Below are 22,801 nucleotides of genomic sequence, written 5' to 3' on the forward strand. Positions count from 1 at the left end.
CTTGTATAAAGTTGTCTACAGACTGGCTAATATCTTCTCAAGAGTGACAGGCAGAGAGGTATCAGCTTGTCCTCCAGCAAGTCACATTGGTGCAAGGGCACGCTGTGATCCTTTTACCCGATGATGGTAGAAGCTCACGTGTGGTATGTTAGAGAGGCTAGAACTTTTAAACTAGATGATGGGAGGTTTGATAAGAGGAAACTATTTGAGACAGCGAGCGAAGGGGAGAAGTTGCTACTGTGGTCAGTATTCGTAGTGAAATTGGAGTACCTAAGACAAATACATGTAGGCTGGCAGAATCCTACTGCATCCTCAGAACAAACAATATGCGCAGGTACAAAATTAAAAGGCATGTTCACATATGCTGAGAGTGTGGTCAATAACCTGGAAGAACTGGAAATACTAATACATGAGAAGGAGTTTGACTTTGTGGGAGTATCAGAGAGACCTGCTTTGACCGCTCACATGACTGGCTTGCGACTGTACAGGGATATTCCCTTTATTGAAGGGACAGGGTAGGTAGAAGAGAGGGGAGGAGTGTGCATGTAGGTTAAGAGTAATGTGCTGGTGAATGTGAGGAATGAGATTGCTGATGGAGAAACAGAGAAGGTGGAATCCTTTTGGCTGGAGTTTTAAAAGGAAGAAACAAAAGGGAAATCAATAGTGGGTGTATCTTACAGGCCCCCATACCTGAAGAATAAAGAGGAGATCGACCTCCTTTCACTGCTACAAATGGCAGCGAAGCAAGGCAATGTGATTTTATCATAAGAGAATTCAGTTACCCAGATATTGACTAGGTAGACGGAACTGCTCACTCATTTAAATCTCATAATTCCTTGGGACAATTTAATGTACAGTATCAGTTGGTGGATGCCACAACTATAAACAAAAGATAAGAGACAGTGCAGCCTGGGAGGGGGTCGCTGAGCAGTGTGTGCACCCCCTCTTGTCCGCTTCCTCTCTATTGTCGGTATCAGTGCTGGGCTTAGTCCATGGTGCACACACACATACAGAACACAAACACAACCTAACCTCACCACCCGAGGGACAAGCCAAGACCCGGGTCACTGGGGGAATGTGGCTCCTATTGCCAGGGATTGCCAAGGATGATTAGCCCGGACTCGCAAGAACAAGCTGCTGTTGCTGGGAGAGACTCGCTGTGCGACTGAGGCCCGCACTTTAAGGAGAGCCCCGGCACCACCATCTCTAATCTCTATCCAGAGCGCCAAGCTGAGCGGAGGAGTAAGGATCTATATATAAGTGATGGTGTTGATCTTCACTCAGAAGGAAATACGAGGAGGCTACACTATTTATTATTATTTATTACAGGTACTTCTATAACGCCATCAATTTACGCAGTGCTTTACATATATATTGTACATTCACATCACTCCTTAGCCCTCAAGGGGCGTAAAAATCTAAAGTATAAAGTCAAATTAAACAGAAGCACTTTTTGACCTAACATTACATGTGAGGTCAAAAACTCCTGGTGAGAGTACATCTGGTGGTTGGTGGAGGTATAACACAAGTGTGTTATAGAAGACACTAAGAGTTTTGAAGAGAATATTCAAACGCATATTTTATACACATTGGAGAAGCATACAAAGGGACTTTTTTGGCTGATGAGACTTTAATTTTTTTATTTTTTAATCTGTTACGTGTATTTTTTTCATTGTATTATTGAATGTGATATTGTGCAAAGCAGATACTACTTGATGTGTGGAGCATAAGTGTTTTTTGTTCTATTTAGGGTGGAAGCGCGGCACTAAATATTTTGAGTTTTATGAACTAAATGGGAAAATATTCTAGAAACAAAACATGAAGGAAAAGTGGGTGTGCATTAGGAACATATTAATTAATAGCTTTACCAGTGTATTCCAATGAGCATCAAATATAAAACAACTTTGTAAAACCTGAGTGGCTAAATTTAAGCATAAAAAGGCATATAAAAGGGGAAAAAAAAGTCCTTTAAAAAATATAAGACTGAGGGGACATCGACAGCATTCCAACACTTCAAAGAATGCAATAAGAATTGTAAAAGCGCAATCAGTAAAAATAGACCATGAGAGACACATAGTAGAGTAGAGTAAAAAGAATCCCCACATTTAAAAAAAAATGTACTAATAGTAAAAAGGCAAAGTCAGAACATATTGGCCCCTTAAAAGATAATCAGGGGAAGCTGGTTAAGGGAGAGGGAGAAGGAAACAGTGCTAAATAAATTCTCCTCCTCAGTTTTTACTATAAAAAAGGAGTATAGTAGACAAGATGGTATTGTTAGATGCACTGCAAGGATTGTACCCTTGTGGCTTTAAAACTTAATGTGAATAAATCGCCAGAACCAGATGGCTTACATCCGAGAGTTCTCAAAGAATTTAGCCAGGTCATTGCTTTAAGTACAGCTTCCTGACTGGAATTGTACCAGCTGATTGTTGAATGGCTAACGTAGTACCAATTTTCAAAAAAGGGCCAAGATACATACCTGTACATGTATGTCAGCTTGTCCATAACACGTAATCTATTGGACTATATCCAAGAATTTGCTGATGAAAATATTATTATCATTAGTAGTAAGCATTTATGAAAGCTCATTCTTACTAAGAGGTCTTTGAGCCCCAAAAATGGGAAAGTGGTGTCAGCAAAGGTACCGGAATGTGAAGGAGAAGCTGCAAAGTGGATTCTTCATTGATTTGATATTTATTGCTTACAGAATAGTGTTTTATACTATTCTGTGAGCAATAAATATCAAATCAATGAAGAATCCACTTCTCAGCTTCTCCTTCACATTCGGGTGCGTCTGCTGACACCACTTTCCCATTTTTTTGGCGCTCAAAGACCTCTTACTGTGAACATTCAGACCGCAAAGCGTGGGATCATCCAGATCACCCCACCAAGCATCAAGTGCTACCTTTGTCTGCGCAGGGACAGTCATATTCCCTGTAGGCTTTCACTTCAAGTTGTCTGCTCCCACAGTAGGGAGCTCAGCAGCTTCACAGATGTGAGTACACCATTGCATTTGGCCTTCTCTTTCTATATTACACCCAATTATCTGCTAAACCACTACACTATAAGGAACTCAACCGTGGACATTGTCTTTTTTTTTTTTTTTAATTCTTTTTTTTCCTTATCTTTAGAGGCACCCAGTTAAGTATTGTTCTTGCTATATTAACCTGTTAACATATTATGAGAAAGTGAGCTGTAATCTGGATAGAGGAAGACCTGTGGATATAGCGTATTTATATTTCTCCAAAACATTTGATATGGTACCCCATAAATGCTTAATTTACAAATTGAGGTCTGTTGGCATTGAAGATTGTGTATGTATCTGGATAGAAAACTGGTTACAAGAGCATGCCAAAGGGTGGTAATAGTGTATCTTCTGAATGGTCTGAAGTTTTATGTGGGATACCTCAAGGTTCGATTCTGGGACTCAGTTCTTGAATATGCCATCCAGTTCTGGTCAGCAGTGCTCAGGATGGATGTGCTGGAACTGGAGAGAGTCCATAGAAGGGCAACAAAGCTAATAAGGGGACTGTAGAATCACCATTATGAGGAATGGCTACACCAATTCTATTTTCCCTGGAGAAGATACTCTTTAGAGGAGATATGATCGCAATGTACAGATATCTAAAAGGTGACTACTATTCAGAATAGAATACTATTCAGTCTCGGGTTGCTTAAGAAGACATGTGGCTACTCAATGAAGTTAAGCTGTTAAATCTTAGACTGCGTAGGGGGTTCTTTAGAGCAGTAAGGATGTGGAACTTCCTTCCACAATTCGTAGTGTCAGTGGGAAGTGTTGATAATTATAAAACAAATTAGATGGAGGTCTTAGCGAACACTATATTTACAGAGATGCAAAGTGGTAGAGACATAATACACACATACATACGCACTCACACAGGTTGAAATGGATGGACTAGTGTCTTTATTCAACCTTATCAACTATGTAACTATGTGGTGCTATGGTGGAGCCTGAAGTTCTTGCTGCTGCTCTGTAGCATGTCCGATATGGCAAGCAAAATTGCCACAGCGAGGACGTCTCTCTGGACGAAATGCATCGGGTAGAGCTACAGTGGTGATGTCACTACACCCGCTGGGTGGGGTACTGGATATGATTTACATAATATGCTGTTTACCATCGTCTTTGTGAGTAGTAGTACCTTGTTTTATATGAATTTTTTTTTTTTTACTGCACCAAGATAGATCTTCCTTTTTTACATGTGTTCTGATATGACTAGATGAGGGTAAAAACGGCTGTGGATGGCAGTGTAGATGATATGCAGTGACGGAGTTGGCGAGGCACACTGTGCATTCATCCATCTGGCTGGAGTTCTTATTTCCACTTATCCAACCATTCCCACACCAAGCCCTGAGCAGGATAGGAGGCGATAACCTATCCATTGAGGGATTTCTCCCTAAAGTGCAGCTGTACCTCCTTTTAATCTGAAGTCAAATGGTCTAGTAAGTTGCTTTTAATTGGTGTTATCCACTGTGGTGAAGAGCTTCCAGGATCACTTGGGTCATCTTGGTCTTTAATCACACTTTATTTGTACTTTTTGGTATAGTACTTTACTCATTTAGATTTTGTTTTGGTTGAACTTAATCAAATGGGAATTTTTAAATTATTTATGCACTTTATGAATTTCATGTTATGTTATTCATGGCATATTTGTTATGCAGGTGTATGAATTATTTGTTTTATGTAATCTATGATATGGCAGCGCAACACAATTTGTCTAAGTTGTTTATAATAGGTGTGATGATATAGTGAGTATAGTCATTAGTATGCTGGTAATTTTATTTTTGAGATTGTGTAATATAACCTGATTTTTGTGTGTGTGTTAATAACGCTGTAGATCAAAATTAGGTGCACCTTTTTTTTGTCAAGTCAATATGCAGTTACCATTTATAGGTAGCCTACTACTAAGAACAGTGTCCATAACTCAGTACAGAAGACACTCCTAACTCTGTTGGGTAAAAGGAACCTACTGTGTTCTTTGTCAGAACTACATGACAGGTATAGCTAACTACAAATTCCCACAATACTGAATGTGTCTTTTTTTCCTAGCAATCTAATGTTTGTTAAAAATAGAATTTGTTTAGCTTCATCAAAAACATTCATGTATAATGACAGTAAAAATAGTTTGCATTTTACTGAGACATTATTTTAAAATTTCAGTGATTTGTCTTGTTTCTCTTTAGCTTGCTATCCTGTATTGAAGTCCATTATTACCATGTAAATACTGTCAACTTGCTTCTCAGAACTGAGTTTTTAGTACAGTATCTGAGTTTTTATTATCCTATTCCACACTCTGCTCTCTTTTATGAAAAAAAAATCAAACTTCTGCACTTGCAGTTAAAACCATGTTGAAGTATCCATAGACACTGTTAAATCGCCCAGTAACATTAGTTTTAGCAGGATCAGGTGATGATTGGGATGTCTATGGGATAAGTGTAGCTGTTGGCTATGTTGACATTTTCTGAAAGTCACTTGTAAGAGTGCTATCTTTTATGCATCTCTGCTCAACCCTGCAAGAAAAATGTTGGTTTACATTTTTAGCAAAAGAATGATGTTCCAACATCAGATCGTTTTTGCGGATGTGAAATTCATATCAAATAAAAGCTAAAAATGCTGTGCAGAAATAGCACATATATACATGTAATCTGTACAGTTCATACACATCACAGGCATGTTTTTGTAGGCTTTTTCCATTCATTTTCACCTATTGATCCTGCGAATAACACACTTCCTATCCCAGGGTGACACTGCTAACTTGCTGTACTAAATATATTAAAAAGCACAGTTGTCAGGATAGGAAGTATGTTAGAACTGCTGAGGGCCCTCTTTTCTCATCTCCATAACATTGGGTTAGAGGGGGACTTTGTAGTTCAGAAGTAACTTGGTCAGGGCTGATAACAGTGCTAGAGAACAGTGCCAGAAAACACTCAGAAATAATCTGGGTATTTTTTACACTTCCTAAACAAGTATAACAAATTGTATGTGCTTGTATATTTAACTGACAAAAGGACAACAAATAAGTGAAATTTCTTGTTAGGGTTAACATATTTTTTGATAAATCCTATTGGTAACAGTGGATATGTAGACAAAAGTCAACAGTGACATAACACATAAATATATAACCGTAGATATGAACAATTCCTCTTATTACTGCTGTTATGTAACCTCAGACCTGGACATTACTTGCCTAATATATTTGTACATAATGATGCAGAGACATCTTGATTAGTTCCATTTGGAGTTTCTAGACCAAATGAAAGATGTAATCACTCCATTATGTGCTGGGTTAACTCAAATTCTCTTCTTATTTGGATTGTCTGTAACAGTTCCAATGGGATCTTCTAGGGGGTATCCATATGTCCCGACCATGACAGATGTTACTTTTAACTCTGAACTCTAAAGGATCATATTTCCTCCAAGTCACTCAAATCTTGATAAATGATCTTCTCACCATCTTAGAACATTGAAAGGTTAATATCAATTTATGAGCACAAAGTGAACCACGGGTTTCATGACTGGAATTATTGATTAGTAATCAGTTGTACTTTGCATTCATAGCTGTGTATGTTGGAAAAAAGTGTTCTAGCTTATCATATCACAACCCTCCCCACATCACATTATATAGAGTGTTTTCCTGTTCCTGAAAAAAAGACAAGCCAAACCTTTTTGGAGTTGTCAGGATTGGGAGATCAGATACTTTACGACTTGACATGCTGTAAAAGGTTGTAAAACCTAAAGACATTATAAATCAAGAAATGCCTTTTCGTTTATGCTAGATGTTTTATCTTTTAGCAGATGGGGCATATGTGAGGAAATTGCAGTCAAATGTTAAAAATCTTTCAGAAGAGCAGAATGAGTTCATGGATTATTAGTGTTTTTATTATATGTGGAAAGAAAGTATTGTTTTCTTTGACTAAATGTGTGCAGCTAACATCTGGCTAGCGTTTGGTATGTATGAATATAGAGAGGAAATCTCATCTTCAATTTAGCTGGGATGTGGTCAAATGTATGACAATGTTTAAAGGATCTGTCTTATGATGTTCTGCCACAAGCAGCCCATTCTGACTTGGAACATCTTTTGTTGAAGTCTCTAGTTCATCTCCTCCCTACGTCTGCCCAGCATCTCTCATTAAAATGCTCTAATGGCTTTGAAGCCCACTTTGGAGTTGGCACACAGTACGGAATTCAACACAAAAGCCAAGCACGCGCTTATATTTTCTATTGAAAGTAAGAGTGCCTTTGCAGCTTGGTTCACTACAGTAAAGAAAGAAACGGAGCTGTAAGAGAATAAGCCCGTTTTCTGTTATTGTCAAGATCAAATTTCATATAGCTGCAAAAGTAATCAAAGTTGCTGCATACTTGTGAGAATTTAGTTTTACACCTGAATTTATGGCTGTGCTGGTAGTAGGAGAAGCAACATTCTACAGTGTGATAGCATGGTATTCACTCAAGAAGGATTGCTCTGCCCCCTCCTGAGATTAGCTGGAAGCTATTTCTGCTAGATCTGTTGAAAGTAATTGTTGCTGCTTGCTATCTTAGCTTATAGGTCACAGTAGCTAATGCACATTATTTATCTATGCCCTTACCATTCTCTTTTTCCTCACTTTGGTACTATAGGGGTAGAAGGGTAAGCGTGTACTTCCAAGTTGGTGGCAGTGGTGAGCATACATCGGATCTCTGCTTACCTGTCCAGGAAATTCTGGAACCCACTAATGTAATCAAAGATGGAAGAACTCTGTAAGGGTGGAAAGGTATGGGTTGTAAATATTTGAAATTCAGTTAACGTGGGCTCTAAATATGACTTTTGTCCTTTAAAAATGATCATCTGCAGTTAGTTTGTGTTTGTTGGTTTTTCCTCTTCTGGGAAGGGGTTCCTGCTGAGGAGAACAGCTAAAATTAAACACCACTGTATTGCTAAAGTGTCAGACGCTGCGGGCCACATTTGTAGGAACATGATGCAGCACAGATTCAAACAGTTCTTTTATACCAAAATGGTTCCTTAAACACAAACATTTGTTCATGGACACCCACTGGTGTTAACAGTGACTGATAAGCATCCATTTGTGACGTGGATAAAAAGCGCCTTGAAGTCTCTAATATGCAAGTTGGATATTCAACAGAAAGTGACGTAATAATTGATGTGTCTTTTTTCCACACTAGTTCACCTGATTTGGATGTAAATACCCTCAAATTAAAGCTGACAGTCTGCAGTTAAAGCACATCTTGTTCGTTTCATTTCAAATCCATTGTGGTGGTGTATAGAGCCAAAAATGTTAGAATTGTGTCGATGTCCCAATATTTATGGACCTGACTGTATATAATGCTTATATGGCCCGTGATGAAATGGAGTTTAACACCCCTGTTCTAAACGGTGCACATTTAGGAGATATTCATTTTACCTACGGGTAAGCTTTATTATTGGCTTACCTGTATGTAAAATTGACAAAGCAGAGTTTACCTACACTTTTACCCGCAGTTCATGGAGGCTGATTAACAGCATAGTACTTCAGTGTCCTGCCTACTGAGTGTTTTTCAGAGTCGTCCACCCCCACACTGTTGCATGGCAGCATGCTACCAGGAAGAGTATGTGCAGTGATCCCTGATCCCTTCTAGTCTGTATCTTTTGAAATTGGAGGCTGGAAAGCCAAATAATGTGATCTGACTTTAGAAGACCATTTTATGGTCTTTTTTGTGATTGTTTTTATGCGTGAACTGTAGATTTTTCTGTTGAATTAAGCCTTTTCATTTGGTGCCTTGGCTTTTTCACCTTAGTAGCAATAGGTAGAGCCCAGTTTTTGTTTATAGGATCAGTCCCATCATTGAATGCAAAAGTAATAAAGACGTTGACCCTAGGTTTACATCTGTGCGAGTGGTGCCGCCGTGGATCCGCAAGAAAATCCGTGCAGCCGCACCACCCGCACAGAGAAATGTGGACCTGCAGGCGGTTGCCATTAGTTCTAATGGTATACCGCCCGCACTGGAAAACGCGACTGTAATATGGAACCGAGGTTACCGTGTGGGCTGTGTTTTCTGAAGAAGTGCAGGGACTTCTTTCCTGCTTGTCACAGGGCACTGGAGTCCATTCAAATGAACCGGGGGTAAAGAAGCATGGTGGTTTAGTTTAGATGATTGTTACATGGACAGTGTATTTTAAAATGGTTAAAGTGCTGGCACTAGCCTATGTTATAATTATTAATGGCTGTGCAATCTTTGTTCAGCTTCTGTGTTCATGCCCAAGCCTGCATGTTCGTACAGCTGCAGGTTTGGTAACAATACCATTTGCTTTGGAAAACATTCTAGTATTGACACTAGTAAACAAATATAGAAACAAAAATCTTATTGCAGACTACTTTTATATCAGCAAAGCCTAGCAGAGGATGACCGATACACTACACCATAATTTTCTTTCTTGGTTTTATTGGTTTTTATTGCCCCTCACTGATCCAAAACATTCCAGCTATTTATGGCTTCTTAATTAGAATTTTTCAACATCCCCCTGGTAGCATCTCCATGGGGATGACCTTTGCACAGCAATTGAAGTCTACCTATCAAAATTTATTTTGACCTAACATTGACTACTCTAAATATTCTGATGCTATCTTTGCAAGATCAAATGCCAGACAGCTGTAGCAGTGATGATTTGTGATATCATACATGTATAATTTGCAAAACTGACCATTGCTATCACCTTTACATCTACTAGAGTGTAACATCAGAACTAACCAAATGGAAATTAAAAATTAAAATATTCAAAATTGTGCTTACCTAGATGTACTGGCTTGGTATCATGTTTTTAGTTCCTGACAGATGTGTTTTCTAGGTTTACTGGTTTCCTGAAAGGAGGAGATGTTTCAATTGGGATAGCAGGATGTTTAAAGGTCTTTGGTCTTATTTCTTTCTGGTTAAGATAAGAATATAGCCAAGAGCTTTCTTATAAGGGTGATCTTGTGATCTCGCTGCATTATAATTGGTATATTTTCCTCCTTTTTACTACTGTTCTATATTAACTCATGGTTTGCAGGGTACTACAACAGTCTCAAAGATTGACTCCGTGCAGCTGTTACAGGTCCCTCCTATCTCTGAGACTTTGTGGTCCAAATGTAAATCTAATCTAAAAGTCCACTGTAAATAATATACGGAAGTGAGGTCTGGGTGCTTTAAAATCTATAGAAAATTACCTTTTACTAGGAAGGTTCTCAGGTGCATCTCAACTCAGGTCACATGCCATAAAACTGCAGGGACAATGCACTTTGGCAGGCAGTGAATGAATTGCATTCTGACTTTAACAAACAGACCTTCTGTAGTTTTATATCCTTCTAATTCTCATACAGGAATTATTGAGTACCATCTACCATTTGGTTTTCACAGCACAACTAAAAGGAGACAGCAGTTACAATTCAAAAAGAAAAATGAGAACTTGAGATTGTACTAGAAGGGAGGGGAAGTGATACAAAAGGTAATAACTGTGGCCCAGTGCTAGGTTTAGGTTCTGTGATCCAGAATGAAAGTGCGTAGAGATCTATGTAATCATGGGTGACAGAAAATTTTCATTCACAATTTGGCATGCTCTGCAATGTCCCCTTAAAGTAAAGGTGCATCTCAAATGTTATTTCAGTATACCAATTCAAAAAGTGAAACTCATATATTATATAGATTCATTACACACAGAGTGATATACAGCACAAAAAATTAAAGGAACACTTTTTAATCAGAGTATAGCATCAAGTCAAGCTTTGGTGTTAATGAAATTAGCAGGTGAACTAGATGGGCAACAATGAGACGACTCACAAAACAGGAATGGTATTACAGGTGGAGATCATTGACATTTTTTTCCCTACTCATCTTTTGAGTGATTTTCACTAGTTTTGTATTTGGCTAGGGTCATTGTCACTACTGGTAGCATGAGGCGATACCTGAACGCTACAAGGGTTGCACAGGCAGTCCAACTCCTGGATGGCACATCAATACATGCCATTGCCAGAAGGTTTGCTGTGTCTCCCAACACAATCTGAAGAACATGGAAGAGATTCCAGGAGACAAGCAGTTACTCTAGGAGAGCTGTACAGGGCCAGAGAAGTACCTTAATCCATCAGCAGGACCGATATCTGCTCCTTTTGTGCAAGGAGGAACAGGATGAGCACTGCCAGAGCCCTACAAAATGACTGCCATCAGGCCACTGGTATGAATGTCTCTGACCAAACATTCAGAAACAGGCTTCATGAGGGTGGCATGAGGGCCCGATGTCCTCTAGTGGCCCTGTGCTCACTGCCCAGCACCATAGTGTTCAATTGGCATTTGCCATTGAACACCAGAATTGGCAGGTCCGCCACTGGCACCCTGTGCTTTTCATAGATGAGAGCAGGTTCGCCCTGAGCACATGTAACAGACGTGAAAGGGTCTGGAGCAGCCGTGGAGAATGTTATGCTGCCTGTAACAGCGTTCAGCATGACCGTTTGGTGGTGGGTCAGATGATCTGGGGAGGCATATCCTTGGAGGGACGCATAGACCTCTACAGGCTAGATAATGACACCCTGACTGCCATTAGGTATTGGGATGAAATCCTTGGACCCATTGTCAGACCCTACACTGGTGCTGGGTTCCTTCTGGTGCACTACAATGCCCGGCCTTGTGGTGAGAGTATGCAGGCAGTTCCTGGAGGATGAAGGAATTGATAACATTGAATGGCCCCCTGACCTAAATCCAATAGAACACCTCTGGGATATCATGTTTCAGTTCATCTGATGCTGCCAGGTTGCACCTCATACTGTCCAGGAGCTCAGTGATACCCTGGTCCAGATCTGGGAGGAAATACCCCAGGACACCATCGTCTCATTAGAAGCATGCCCCAACATTGTCAGGCATGCATACAAGCACGTGGGGGGCATACAAACTACTGAGTTCCATTTTGAGTTGCTGCAATGAACTTTTTAGCAAAATGGACTATTCTGCTGCATCATTTTTTCACTTTGATTTCGGGGGTGTCTTTGAATTCAGTCCTCTGTAGGTTGATAATTTTCATTTCCATCAAACGATGGGGCATCCTTACGTTCCTATCACATTACCCAGTCCATATCAGTATAGATATCCAGCATGATATTTTCCCCATTGAGATCTGATGTGTTTTCAAAATGTTCCTTTAATTTTTTGTGCAGTGTAGTTCAAGCATTTGATTAAGGCTTATAGCTAGTGAAACCCCAAAATTCATTATCTCAGAAAATTAGAATATTGTGAAATAGTTCAATATTGTCGACTCATGGTGTCACACTCTAATCAGCTTATTAACTCAAAACAGCTGTAAAAGTTTCCTGAGCCTTTTAAATGGTCTCTGTCTGGTTCAGTCATTAACACAACCATGTGGGGAGACTTCTGACTTGACAGTTATCCAGAGGACAGTCATTGACACCATCCACAAGGAGGGTAAGTCACCAAAGATCATTGCTAAAGAACTTGGCTGTTCACAGAGTGCTGTATCCAAGCATATTAATGGAAAGTTGAGTGGAAGGAAAAAAGTGTGGTGGAAAAAGGTGCAGAAGCAACAGGGATAACAGCCTTGAGATGATTGTAAAGCAAAGGCTGTTCAAGAATTTGAGAATTTGGAGATTCACAAGGAGTGGATTACTCCTGGTGTCAGTGCTTCAAGAGCCACCACACACAGACATATCCAGGACATGAGCTACAACTGTCGCATTCCTTGTGCCAAGCCACTCCTGAACCAGAGACAATGTCAGAAGCGTCTTACCTGAGCTAAGGAGAAAAAGGACTGGACCGTAGCTCAGTGGTCCAAAGTTCTCTTTTTGGATTAAAGTGTGATCTTGATTTCCAAAGGAAATGCAAAATTTAGAGTCTGGAGGAAGAGTGGAGAGGTACATAATCCAAGTTGCATGAGGTCTAGTGTGAAGTTTCAACAGTCAGTGATGATTTAAGGGAGCCATGTCATCTGCTGGTGTTGGTCCAAAGTCAGCGCAGCCATCTACCAGGAAATTCTAGAGCACTTCATGGTTCCCTCTGCTGACCAGCTTTTATGGAAATGCTGATTTCATTTTCCAACATGACTTGGCACCTGCCCACACTGCTAAAAGTGCCAATACCTGGTTTAATGATCATGGCATCACTGTGCTTGATTGGTCAACAAACTTGCTTGACCTAAACCCCATAGAGAATCTGTGGGGTATTGTGAAGAGGCAGATGAGAGACACCAGACTCCACTATGCAGATGAGCTGAAGGCCGCTATCAAAGCAACCTGGGCTTCCATAACACTTCAGCAGTGGCACAGGCTGATCGCCTCCATGCCACTCTGCATTGATGCAGTAATTCATGCAAAAAAATCCCACACCAAGTATTGAGTGCATACTGTACTGTACATGGACATACTTTTTAAGTCAACATTTCTGTTTTTTTTTTTTTTTTTTATTGGTCTTATGTAATATTGTAATTTTCTGAGTTATTGAATTTTGGGTTTTCACTAGCTGTAAGCCATTATAATTAGTAATCATCAAAATTAAAAGAATGAAATGCTTGAACTATATCACTTGGTGTATAATGAATCTATATAACATATGAGTTTCACTTTTTGAATTGAATTACTGAAATTTACTTTTTGTGCATATTCTAGTTTTATTGCGATGCACCTGTATATGTAAACCCTCACCTTGTAAAACAACCCATTCAGTTTAAAATCTAAATGAAATGCAAACCATTTGTATATAGGTATTTAAAAAAATACTATAAATCTTTTTTTTCCTCCTTTTTGTTGTGTGTGTGTGTTTTTTTTTTTTAATATATATATAGGTGATCATATTCCCTCTATTCAGCTGCATAAAGAATTCAGAGAGCTGGGGGAGAAGAAGTAGCAGGACATTGATCTTCCCAGTGAACGGCTGTGCGGAGGGGGGTGAGCATGTCAGCAGAAGTCTGATCATTGAAAAAGAGCAGGCTGAGTTCCAACACAGCTAGAAAACTGACCACACTGTGCTATCATACCTAGTGTGGTCAGTTTTTAAAAGGAACACAAGGAACTGGCAGGAACACTAGGGATTTCACACAAAGGAAGCAATACAAAAAGAGCAAGATACTTTTTCATACAAGTACATAGTATAGCAGGCACATATCAGGAATATGACATATTGGGTTGCCATATTCTTTAATTTTGAGCTTAGGTCAATTTTATGTTTTCTTAGCACATAAACATAATACATGTAACTAAAACTCTTTAACTGCTTCTTGTCCGCCAAACGTATAATACGTCCTCAGACGGGAAGGGTGATATTTTTTAGAGCAGCTGATTTCCTACAAAGTAGAAGTGATTTGAGCAGCCAAAGAACTGCTGGATCATTTTTTCAGGCAGCAGAAGGCCCCCTCCAGCCGCCACCTGCCAAGATCTCTGAAACACTGGAAGAGGAGGAAGGTATATCAGGTACCAGCCTCCCCTCTGTGATGTCAGAAAATGGATGCAATGAGGATTTTGTCACTTCTGGTTTCTGTCTGTTGACTCTTGGTTTAATCAATGCTTTGCAGGGCAGAGGAGAGACCAGGGGTTCTAATAGACCCCAGATCTTTCCATAAAGAGAACCTCTAACAGCCCATGCTATCACAAGGGATGTTGTTTATCCCTTGTGATAGCAATAAAGTTTCATTAAAAAAAATGAAATGTACAGCTTCAAATTAAGACAAAAAAATAAAAGATGTGAACATGCACTTAGGTCCCTCACACATATGTAAATGGTGATCACACCACAAATGTGATGGGAACATCAGAGTGATGGCAAAAATTCTAGCTCCAGACCTCCTGTGTAACTCTAAACTTGTAGACTGTAAGCATACCCTATGAAGATTTTTAGGTAACATAGTTTATCGCTGTTCCACTGGCGTACGCAATTTTAAAACGTGCCATTTTTTTTGTTTTTTTTACCAAAAAATTGAGCATTGTGTTTGCACTAAAATACATTAAAATTTATTTTTTCCCAAAAAGTTTGTGTTTGATAAACCACTGCACAAATAACGTATCACATAAAAAATTGCAACAAAATACATTTTATTCTCCAATACCGATTTTTACATGTATGACAGAAATGTCAGAATTGGAGCGGACCACCTCCAGTGGTTAAAATGCTGATTTTAAGACCTTGCTACTTGTATTTCATTGCCTTTTCATAAGATGTCGTAATAGGTTTCAGTTGTGTACAGTCTTTGCTGAAATCAGATGTATAATTGAAAAGCAGAATTACCAAAAAAATCCTAATGGTTTTAAAACTAAAAACTGATGGTAAAATAGTGGTGTGATAGATGTAGTCTGTCTGTCTGTGCTCCAATATCTTGGTCAAAGCTGAGAGAGTGGCTTTGTGCCAAGTAGTTTGCTATAAAATCTAAATACAATAACTTTAGAGGTCTCCAAGCACACATAGAAGTATGTTTGTTCATTTTGATATATTTTGTTATTTATTTACTAAGTCGCTAGCCATGACAAAACAGTTTTTTGCATTTGTTTTATTGTACTGTAGTCTGCTGCCCAGGAGAATAAATATTGAAGGCAAATATGCATGTGTGTATCAGACTTGTTTAATGGATTATTTTTCCACCTTATTGTTCCATAGAAACTTTGCAACGCCTAACAGTGAGAATTTTCACTTCCCTGTTAACTTTAAAGTGCTAGTATTGAAAAGAAATCTCAGGGATGTTTCAGCTGCCAGCGCTGTCAATGGGAGGGAGTCTGATTGTCACCAGATGTTGTCAAAGAAATGTGAAGTGCAAACTAGACAACTTGGAAAATAAATTACGAAAAGGTCTCGAGTTCAGTTTTGACAGACCAAATATTTGCCTGTTATCTTGGTGACGTCAAAGCATGGACTCTTACCTCATATCACCTTTATTTTCAACAATCATTTTTGACGGACACCATATATGCCAGGGATCCTTTACCTCTTAGATTAAACACTTGTGAACATTTACACCCAGGGCTTAATGCACACAATAGCTGTCCAAGCGCTGACAGAAATCATTTTACATTTTCAAGTATATGTAAACCCAGTCGCTAAAATCTTGCATAAACTGTATGCCCAGCCAACTGTGTTTTTTTTTTTTTTTTTAAATTAAGCAGGGAAGAATCCGTACTGTCAGGGTTTTTCTACTATGCCAGACTCTGTTTTAGTGAGTTCCCCTCAGTTACTGTCTAGGCCAAAATGTATTCTGCTACTTTTCTTTGGTAAAAATAACCCAAACCAGTGTATATTATTTAGTATGTGTGAAAGTTATAGAGTCTACAGCAAGGGTAGGCAACCTTAAAGAGCTGGAGATCTACCTGAACCACCTGGGAGAAGTCAAAGATCACTGGGCACAGTGTCACCCACTGTCTCTTCCTCACACCTGATTTAAACCTCTGATTGCCATACTACCATGTCGCAACCGCGTGCATTGCATGGGAATCATTGGTTTAAATCAGGTGGAGAGTAGGCAAAATATCACCTCCTCACCACTTGTCAAACGCACTCTAATCACTTTTCAGAGGAGCAGCAGTGCCTGCTGCATTTGTGAGTGAGTCCTTAGTTGCATTTAGCAGCAGCACGTGTACACATGTCACAGCAGGAATTAATCCCCCTGTTGTTTTCGGTCTGTGCTACTGCCTGCCAATCACAACCTATTCATGTAAATGGTGCCCCTCTGCAAGCGCCCCACAACTGCATGCTTCTGCGGGGTCTGAGGGGTTAAACCAGGTGGTAAGGCAACACAACGCTGCCTGCTTTAACCCCTTGTCTGCTGTACTGCACAAGGTTGCAGGGCACTTGCAGTACAACCTTATTCACTTGAATAGGTAATGCTTGGCAGGTGCTACACCCACCAACCATGCCAGGGCGTATAACTCCTGCTGTGGCTGCGACGTCTGCACCCCTGGCCACTGCAGCTAAAGGGGTTGTGGTTAGGGCAGGGATGGTAAAAACATGTCTTAACTATGGGGTTATTTCACCCCCCAAACTGCAAATGCAAATGAACCCTTACTGTTCTCAGCCCCCTATAAGGCTGCTTTCACACTGATGTGCTGTGGTTTACATGCACCTCCGGAGCCACGCAATGCTTCTGTGACTTTCCTGGATTAGCTGCGCTTTGCCATAGACTTCTATTATATCCTGCAGGTGTGGTGCACTTTCTGAAAGAGCACCAAAACTTCTGCTGTCAGGAGTTTTAGTGCGCTTTCTGAAAGTGCACCAAACCCGCAGGATATAATCGAAGTCTATAGCTAAGTGCAGCAAAGCTGCACATACACTGCACTGCACCTGCGGTGTGGGTAAACTGCAGCGCAGCATTGTGAAAGCAGCCCTGTCTTATTATGCCCAGTGTATTGCTTCACACAGACCTGAAGATGTCTTCTTTCTTGCTGCTGGCACCACTCTGGAGACCGCTAGCCAGGATAAGAGGTGGAGTGTAGATAGTATCACTCCACATGGGACAGAGGTGGAGTGTAGATAGTATCACTCCACATGGGACAGGAGCCAGTAGTACAGAGGAGGCATCGGCTTATGTGGCTCTTGCTCCATACTACAGCTCCAACTTTACAATTAGGCCCTCTGCATTGCACTCTGTTTGATGCTCTGGGATGGCGGGTCAGCGAGCCCTGGCCACGATCTACTGGTTTCTGACCACCGGTCAACAAACTATGGTATATATTTGAAAACTGATCACTCCTGATGTACTGACGGCCTATCTTCTTTCTTGAGGTCCTAAAATGCCAGAACAGTACATATACTCACCAAATGACTTCTTTTTGGAAAGTAAACAGCCCAAGGTGTTTTTTTTTTTTTTGGGGGGGGGGAGTTGTATGGATTGTATTCATGACAGCTTGCTTACTATTGAGATGCTGTGATTGGCTACAGCTAATCACATGGCACAGGATGCCAGGTGACGTGATAGCTGTGGGCCAATCACAACAGTAAGTAAGCTGTCATGAATGCACTAGTTTGCATATGCTGAGTGACATACCAGTACGTCACTTATCCTGGAACTGCAGCCCGCCCATAGTAAATGTCCTTTGGACGGGTGGCAAGTGGTAACATTTTGATATGTTTTCTATTTGTTTTGTCAAAAAAATATGGGTTTGTGAGATTTGCAATTTTCATTGCATTCTGGTTTTATGTAGATTTTACAGTGTCCCAACTTTTTTGGAATTGGGGTTGTAGTATGTCAAAAATGCAAGGTAAAATAGGTGTTTTGCTAGGGGCTATGTCAGATGGGTACCTCTCCATTTTACTGTGCAAAAGGACCCCAGTCAGGTATATTCTTTAAGAATAATGTAAAAATATTAAATTGCTTTTAGTTTGTGCACATTTTAGCGTGTGCTTTGAACATGCATGATATATGAAATGCTGGAGGTCATGGTCTACTTTTGACATGTCACAGGTTCCAGTGGCAAAATGTCCAGCTCAGCCTGTAGACCTCTTCAGCTGCTAGTTTGCCTACTTGTTATCCACACGTGTATGGGTACCTGTATAAAGGTTTTGTGACTGGATAAATATCACTGAGGTATCTTTATTTAAAAATTAGGAAATATTACCTTAGTTTCTACTAATTTTTGTTAAGAGTGGATTAATGTTCAATGTACTAGTCATGGTGTTTCTGCTACTGCCAGAGTTGAAAGTCTAAAAAAACTGGACAAGCCATTTAATACTTGGTGCAGCATAGAATTGTGTGTGGGCTGTATAGTATACCACACAATAATTCAAATTACTGTTCAATAATGTATTACTACTACACAGCCCACACATTTTGCAATGTGTCTAATATATTCTGATGTGCACAGCATTAGGTTTTGAGTAATATATGTTTACCTTTAAATAGCCCTCTATTGCCGGGCTTCTTAACAAGGGTTCTATGGAACCCTAGGGTTCCTCCAGAAGTTGCGAGGGGTTCCTTGAGCAATGGGCAGTTTCTGCCTCTCAGATAAGTTCCCACTGACACCATTGATCTTTTTAGCTCTCTGTAGGGGGGGGTACTTCTTCCCAATTACCATAAGTGTAATGACCATCACACTAATGTATCATGTGTTGTAGATATAGTAATTATTAGCAGGGGTTCCCCAAGACAGAAAGTTATCTCAAGGGTTCCTCTGTGTTGCAAAGGGCTACATTATTATTATTATACAGGACTTGTATAGCGCTGCCAGTTTGCTCAGCGCTTTACATTATGGAGGGAGACAATACAGTAACAATACAGTTCAATACAAGAGGGATTAGAGGGCCCTGCTCCTTGGAGCTTACAATCTAGGAGGGAGGGGATAGTGGTACAAGAGGTAATTAGCTGTGGGGGATGGAGTGGTTGGGGGAGTATGGGATTCCAGTAGTTAGCTGGGGTCAGGGTAGGCTTCCCTGAAGAGATGAGTTTTCAGAGTGCGCCTAAAAGTGAGCAGGGTAGGCGATAGCCTGATAGCTTGAGGTAGGGAGTTCCAGAGGATGGGTGAAGCCTTGAGAAATCCTGGAGCCGAGTATGGGAGAAGGAGACAAGGGAGCTAGAGAGTAGGAGGTCTTGCAAGGAGCAGAGAGTACAGTTTGGGTGGTATTTAGAGACAAAGTCGGTGATGTAGTTAGGGGCAGTGTTATGAACGGCTTTGTACGTCAGTGTGTAGTGTTTTGAATTTTATCCGCTGGGCAATTGAAAGCCAGTGGAGGGATTGGCAGAGAGGAGTGGCAGATACAGAGCGGTTAGTAAGGTGGATGAGTCTGGCAGCAGCATTCATAGACTGGAGTGGGGATAGCCTGCGATGAGGTAGGCCAATGAGGAGGGAGTTACAGTAGTCAAGGCGAGATATAACAAGGGAATGAATGAGTTGCTTAGTGGTTTCCGAGGTTAGAAACGGTCGTATCTTGGAGATGTTGCGGAGGTGAAGTCTACATGAGTTTGTCAGTGATTGGACCTGGGGCTGAAAGGACAGATTGGGGTCTAGGATTACACCTAGTACCCTGGTGGGAGGGGTGGGACTGATGGTAGTGTTGTTGATCTTGATGGAGAAGTCGGGGGGGGGGGGGGGGGGTGGGCACGGGCTGGGAGGAATACTAGAAGCTCAGTTTTGGAAAGGTTGAGTTTGGGGAAGTGGAGTGACATCCAGTCCATTGTCTTTGTACAGTTATAATATTGGTGCATACTGACAAAATGTATTATTCATAGAACAGACCTTTTACTTTGGTCTGGTATGCAACTATTAATTGCCAATAAACAACATCTGTGTTGATTTTTGTTCTGTCCTAATTGTTGTCTCACATCTGTTTCTGTTCCCAGAGTAACGCTTAATGTTTTAAATATTCCAGGTTGCCATAAAATCAATCCGTAAAGACAAAATAAGAGATGAGCAAGATATGGTTCACATCAGACGAGAGATTGAAATCATGTCATCACTCAGCCACCCGCACATTATAAGTATTTATGAAGGTAAGGCTATGTCATTTGCTGATGTGAAATTTGTGTGGACATTTTTTTCTCTTTATCTTTGACTGCTTGCCAGCCTTGTGTTTGTGTGGGATACAATGCTACACATAGCACATGTGTTTACAGTTATGTACTGCTATCAGATATGATACTCAAGAGAAATACTAGCCTTGTTATGTTGTTCATATTAGTCTTAAAGTAATAAAGGTTCCGCGCTCCCTCGTCACTGGGTCTGATTGCCAATGGCTCCTGCTGTATCTGAGCCAAATGAGTGATAGAGCCTCGGTTTTCATGCACATAGCTGGACCGAGATCATGCTCAGGTATGTATTTAGGGGAGCTGCAAGGAAAGCTGCATGCAGAAGGTTTTTTTTTAACCTTACTGCATAGAATGCATGAAGGTAAAAAACATTCTGCTTTTACAGCAACTTCTAACAATTAGTTTTTGCTATTCATTTTTTTTGTTTTTTTTTTTTGTTTTCAAGATAATTTTTTTCTTAAACCAAGACTTCATCTACAAGTTGCTGTAGCTGGTCTCTTTATGGAGTTATCTGAATTGGAGTATCAATAGCTTTGTACCTGGATTCCACTGAACTGGATTGTTGTGGGACCTGTCTGGAATGTGTCTGTTAAGCACGGGCTTTTGCATTGTGGTGCTTTTCAGACCTTTGTGTACTGTGTTAGTCAGCCGCAGAACACTTTCCATTTTGAGAGTGGTGTCACAGACTCTGGTGTGACCCTGTCTCTGAAGACTCATTTATGAGTAGAGCATGTGGAACAACAAAGGCAACAATGTCAGGTACATTTTTTTTTTTTATAACTGTTGGGAATCCATATTATCCCACTCTGTTTGTTGGGTTTCCACTCAAAGGTATGTGACACTAAGGCACTAGGTGCTGCACCAGTGGAATGTGCAATCATAGTCTATCAAACATTAGGGGAGGAAATCCAACTTCCCTCCACACTGGTCTCCTATTTGTTTGAGTACGTAGACCTCGTTCCAGCTACCATACCAATGTGTAGACATGTATTGGATGTCTCCTGCCCTGCTGTTCATATCAGAACATACAGAGAACTCTTTGATTGAAATGTTGGGCTACAGAGGAGGTACACAAAAAACGTTTGCTGCTTGCAGACGCTCATCAAGTATGTCACTTGTGGTAAGCGTTCTACCCTAGAAGAAGAAGCCTAGGCCTCAAGCCAGGAAGACTGGCTACTTGGGATCAATACAACCCAATCCACTACATGTTTCCTTCCCAAAACTCCTTTGTCTGCTTTACAGGAGTGAAATGGAAGGCATTCTGATCCTCATAGCCCTGAATTGGCCCAGGCATGTGCTATCAGACTGCTGGTGCTGTGCAGATAAACTAGGTCTTCTGTGTCAGGGTCCTGTATAACACCCTGCCTCAAGAATGCTGGCTTTAACAGCATATTGTTGAAACCCAGATCTAGAGCGAAAGGTTTTTTTCTGAATCGGTAATTCCTACAATGCTAATTGATAGCATGTCAACTTTCCACACGGTCTACCATCACACATGAAGACATACTTTGCTCAATGCAAGGACGCTTTCTTTCCTAAATATATATGTGGGACTTATCCTTTGTGCAATTGTGTCTGGATCAGTATTTGGCCCTGAGTACCATCAATGCAAACCCATACCATAATGTAGACCCATAAACTTGCCTTCCTTTGTCCCCCACAATGCCTTCTGCTGTGATATTGCTGATTTGGCCATCAGATGGGATGAATCACATGTGCCTCAATACCAAGAAGTACTGGATATTTTCTTTGCCTACCAGTGCTGAACACAGGTAGATATATGTTGCTGGGGTTGGCATGGTTAAAAAGAGTGTGTTGCTTTGCCCTTCTGCCAATCAGTTGTCATATATCAAAAATTCAGCAAACAGAAGAGGGCATTTTGCATTTGAATGAAAAGGGTTAACTTTTCATTGGGAGGGACATGGATTTTTGACCTGTGTGTAGATCGTGGCCTCATATATAGTCTTGGCCTAGGACCCCAGAGGCTCCAAAATGATGCATAGATCAATTTAAAGCAGGACACCAGCCACAGAATAACAGAACACATTTGAAAAGCCCCATTTCTCCATGGTAGCATTGCTTTCTCTCCGTATTAGTAAGTTTCTTAATTGGCTCTTTGTACTGCTTTTTGCTCTCACACTATAGCACTGCTATACAGGGACTGCAAGAGGCCGATACCCGGTCAAATTATTCACTATCTACAGTTAATAAATATGTCTATTGATATAAAAATGATTACAGTTCTGCATGAACTGTATTTATATCTGCCTGGAGTTTAGTTTTAAGTACTAATTCTTTCAAGCACCAAATGCTACCAATATTTTAGAGCTGTTACTTCA

The 22,801-nt window shown here is 40.4% G+C and overlaps 1 protein-coding gene across 1 annotated transcript in view; it reads left to right on the forward strand.

The window, feature by feature from the left end:
* The window catches only part of NUAK1 (NUAK family kinase 1), a 140,665-nt gene that overhangs the window by 39,378 nt on the left and 78,486 nt on the right, over nt 1-22,801 (forward strand). The window contains exon 2 of the mRNA XM_089652076.1: nt 20,306-20,426. Coding sequence (XP_089508202.1) covers nt 20,306-20,426 — 121 coding nt within the window. The remainder of the gene's footprint in view (nt 1-20,305; nt 20,427-22,801) is intronic.

The sequence above is a fragment of the Staurois parvus genome, unplaced genomic scaffold (genome assembly GCF_062004578.1).
Source record: "Staurois parvus isolate SC_StPar_1 unplaced genomic scaffold, SC_StPar_1.0 ptg000025l, whole genome shotgun sequence".
NCBI lineage: Eukaryota > Metazoa > Chordata > Amphibia > Anura > Ranidae > Staurois > Staurois parvus.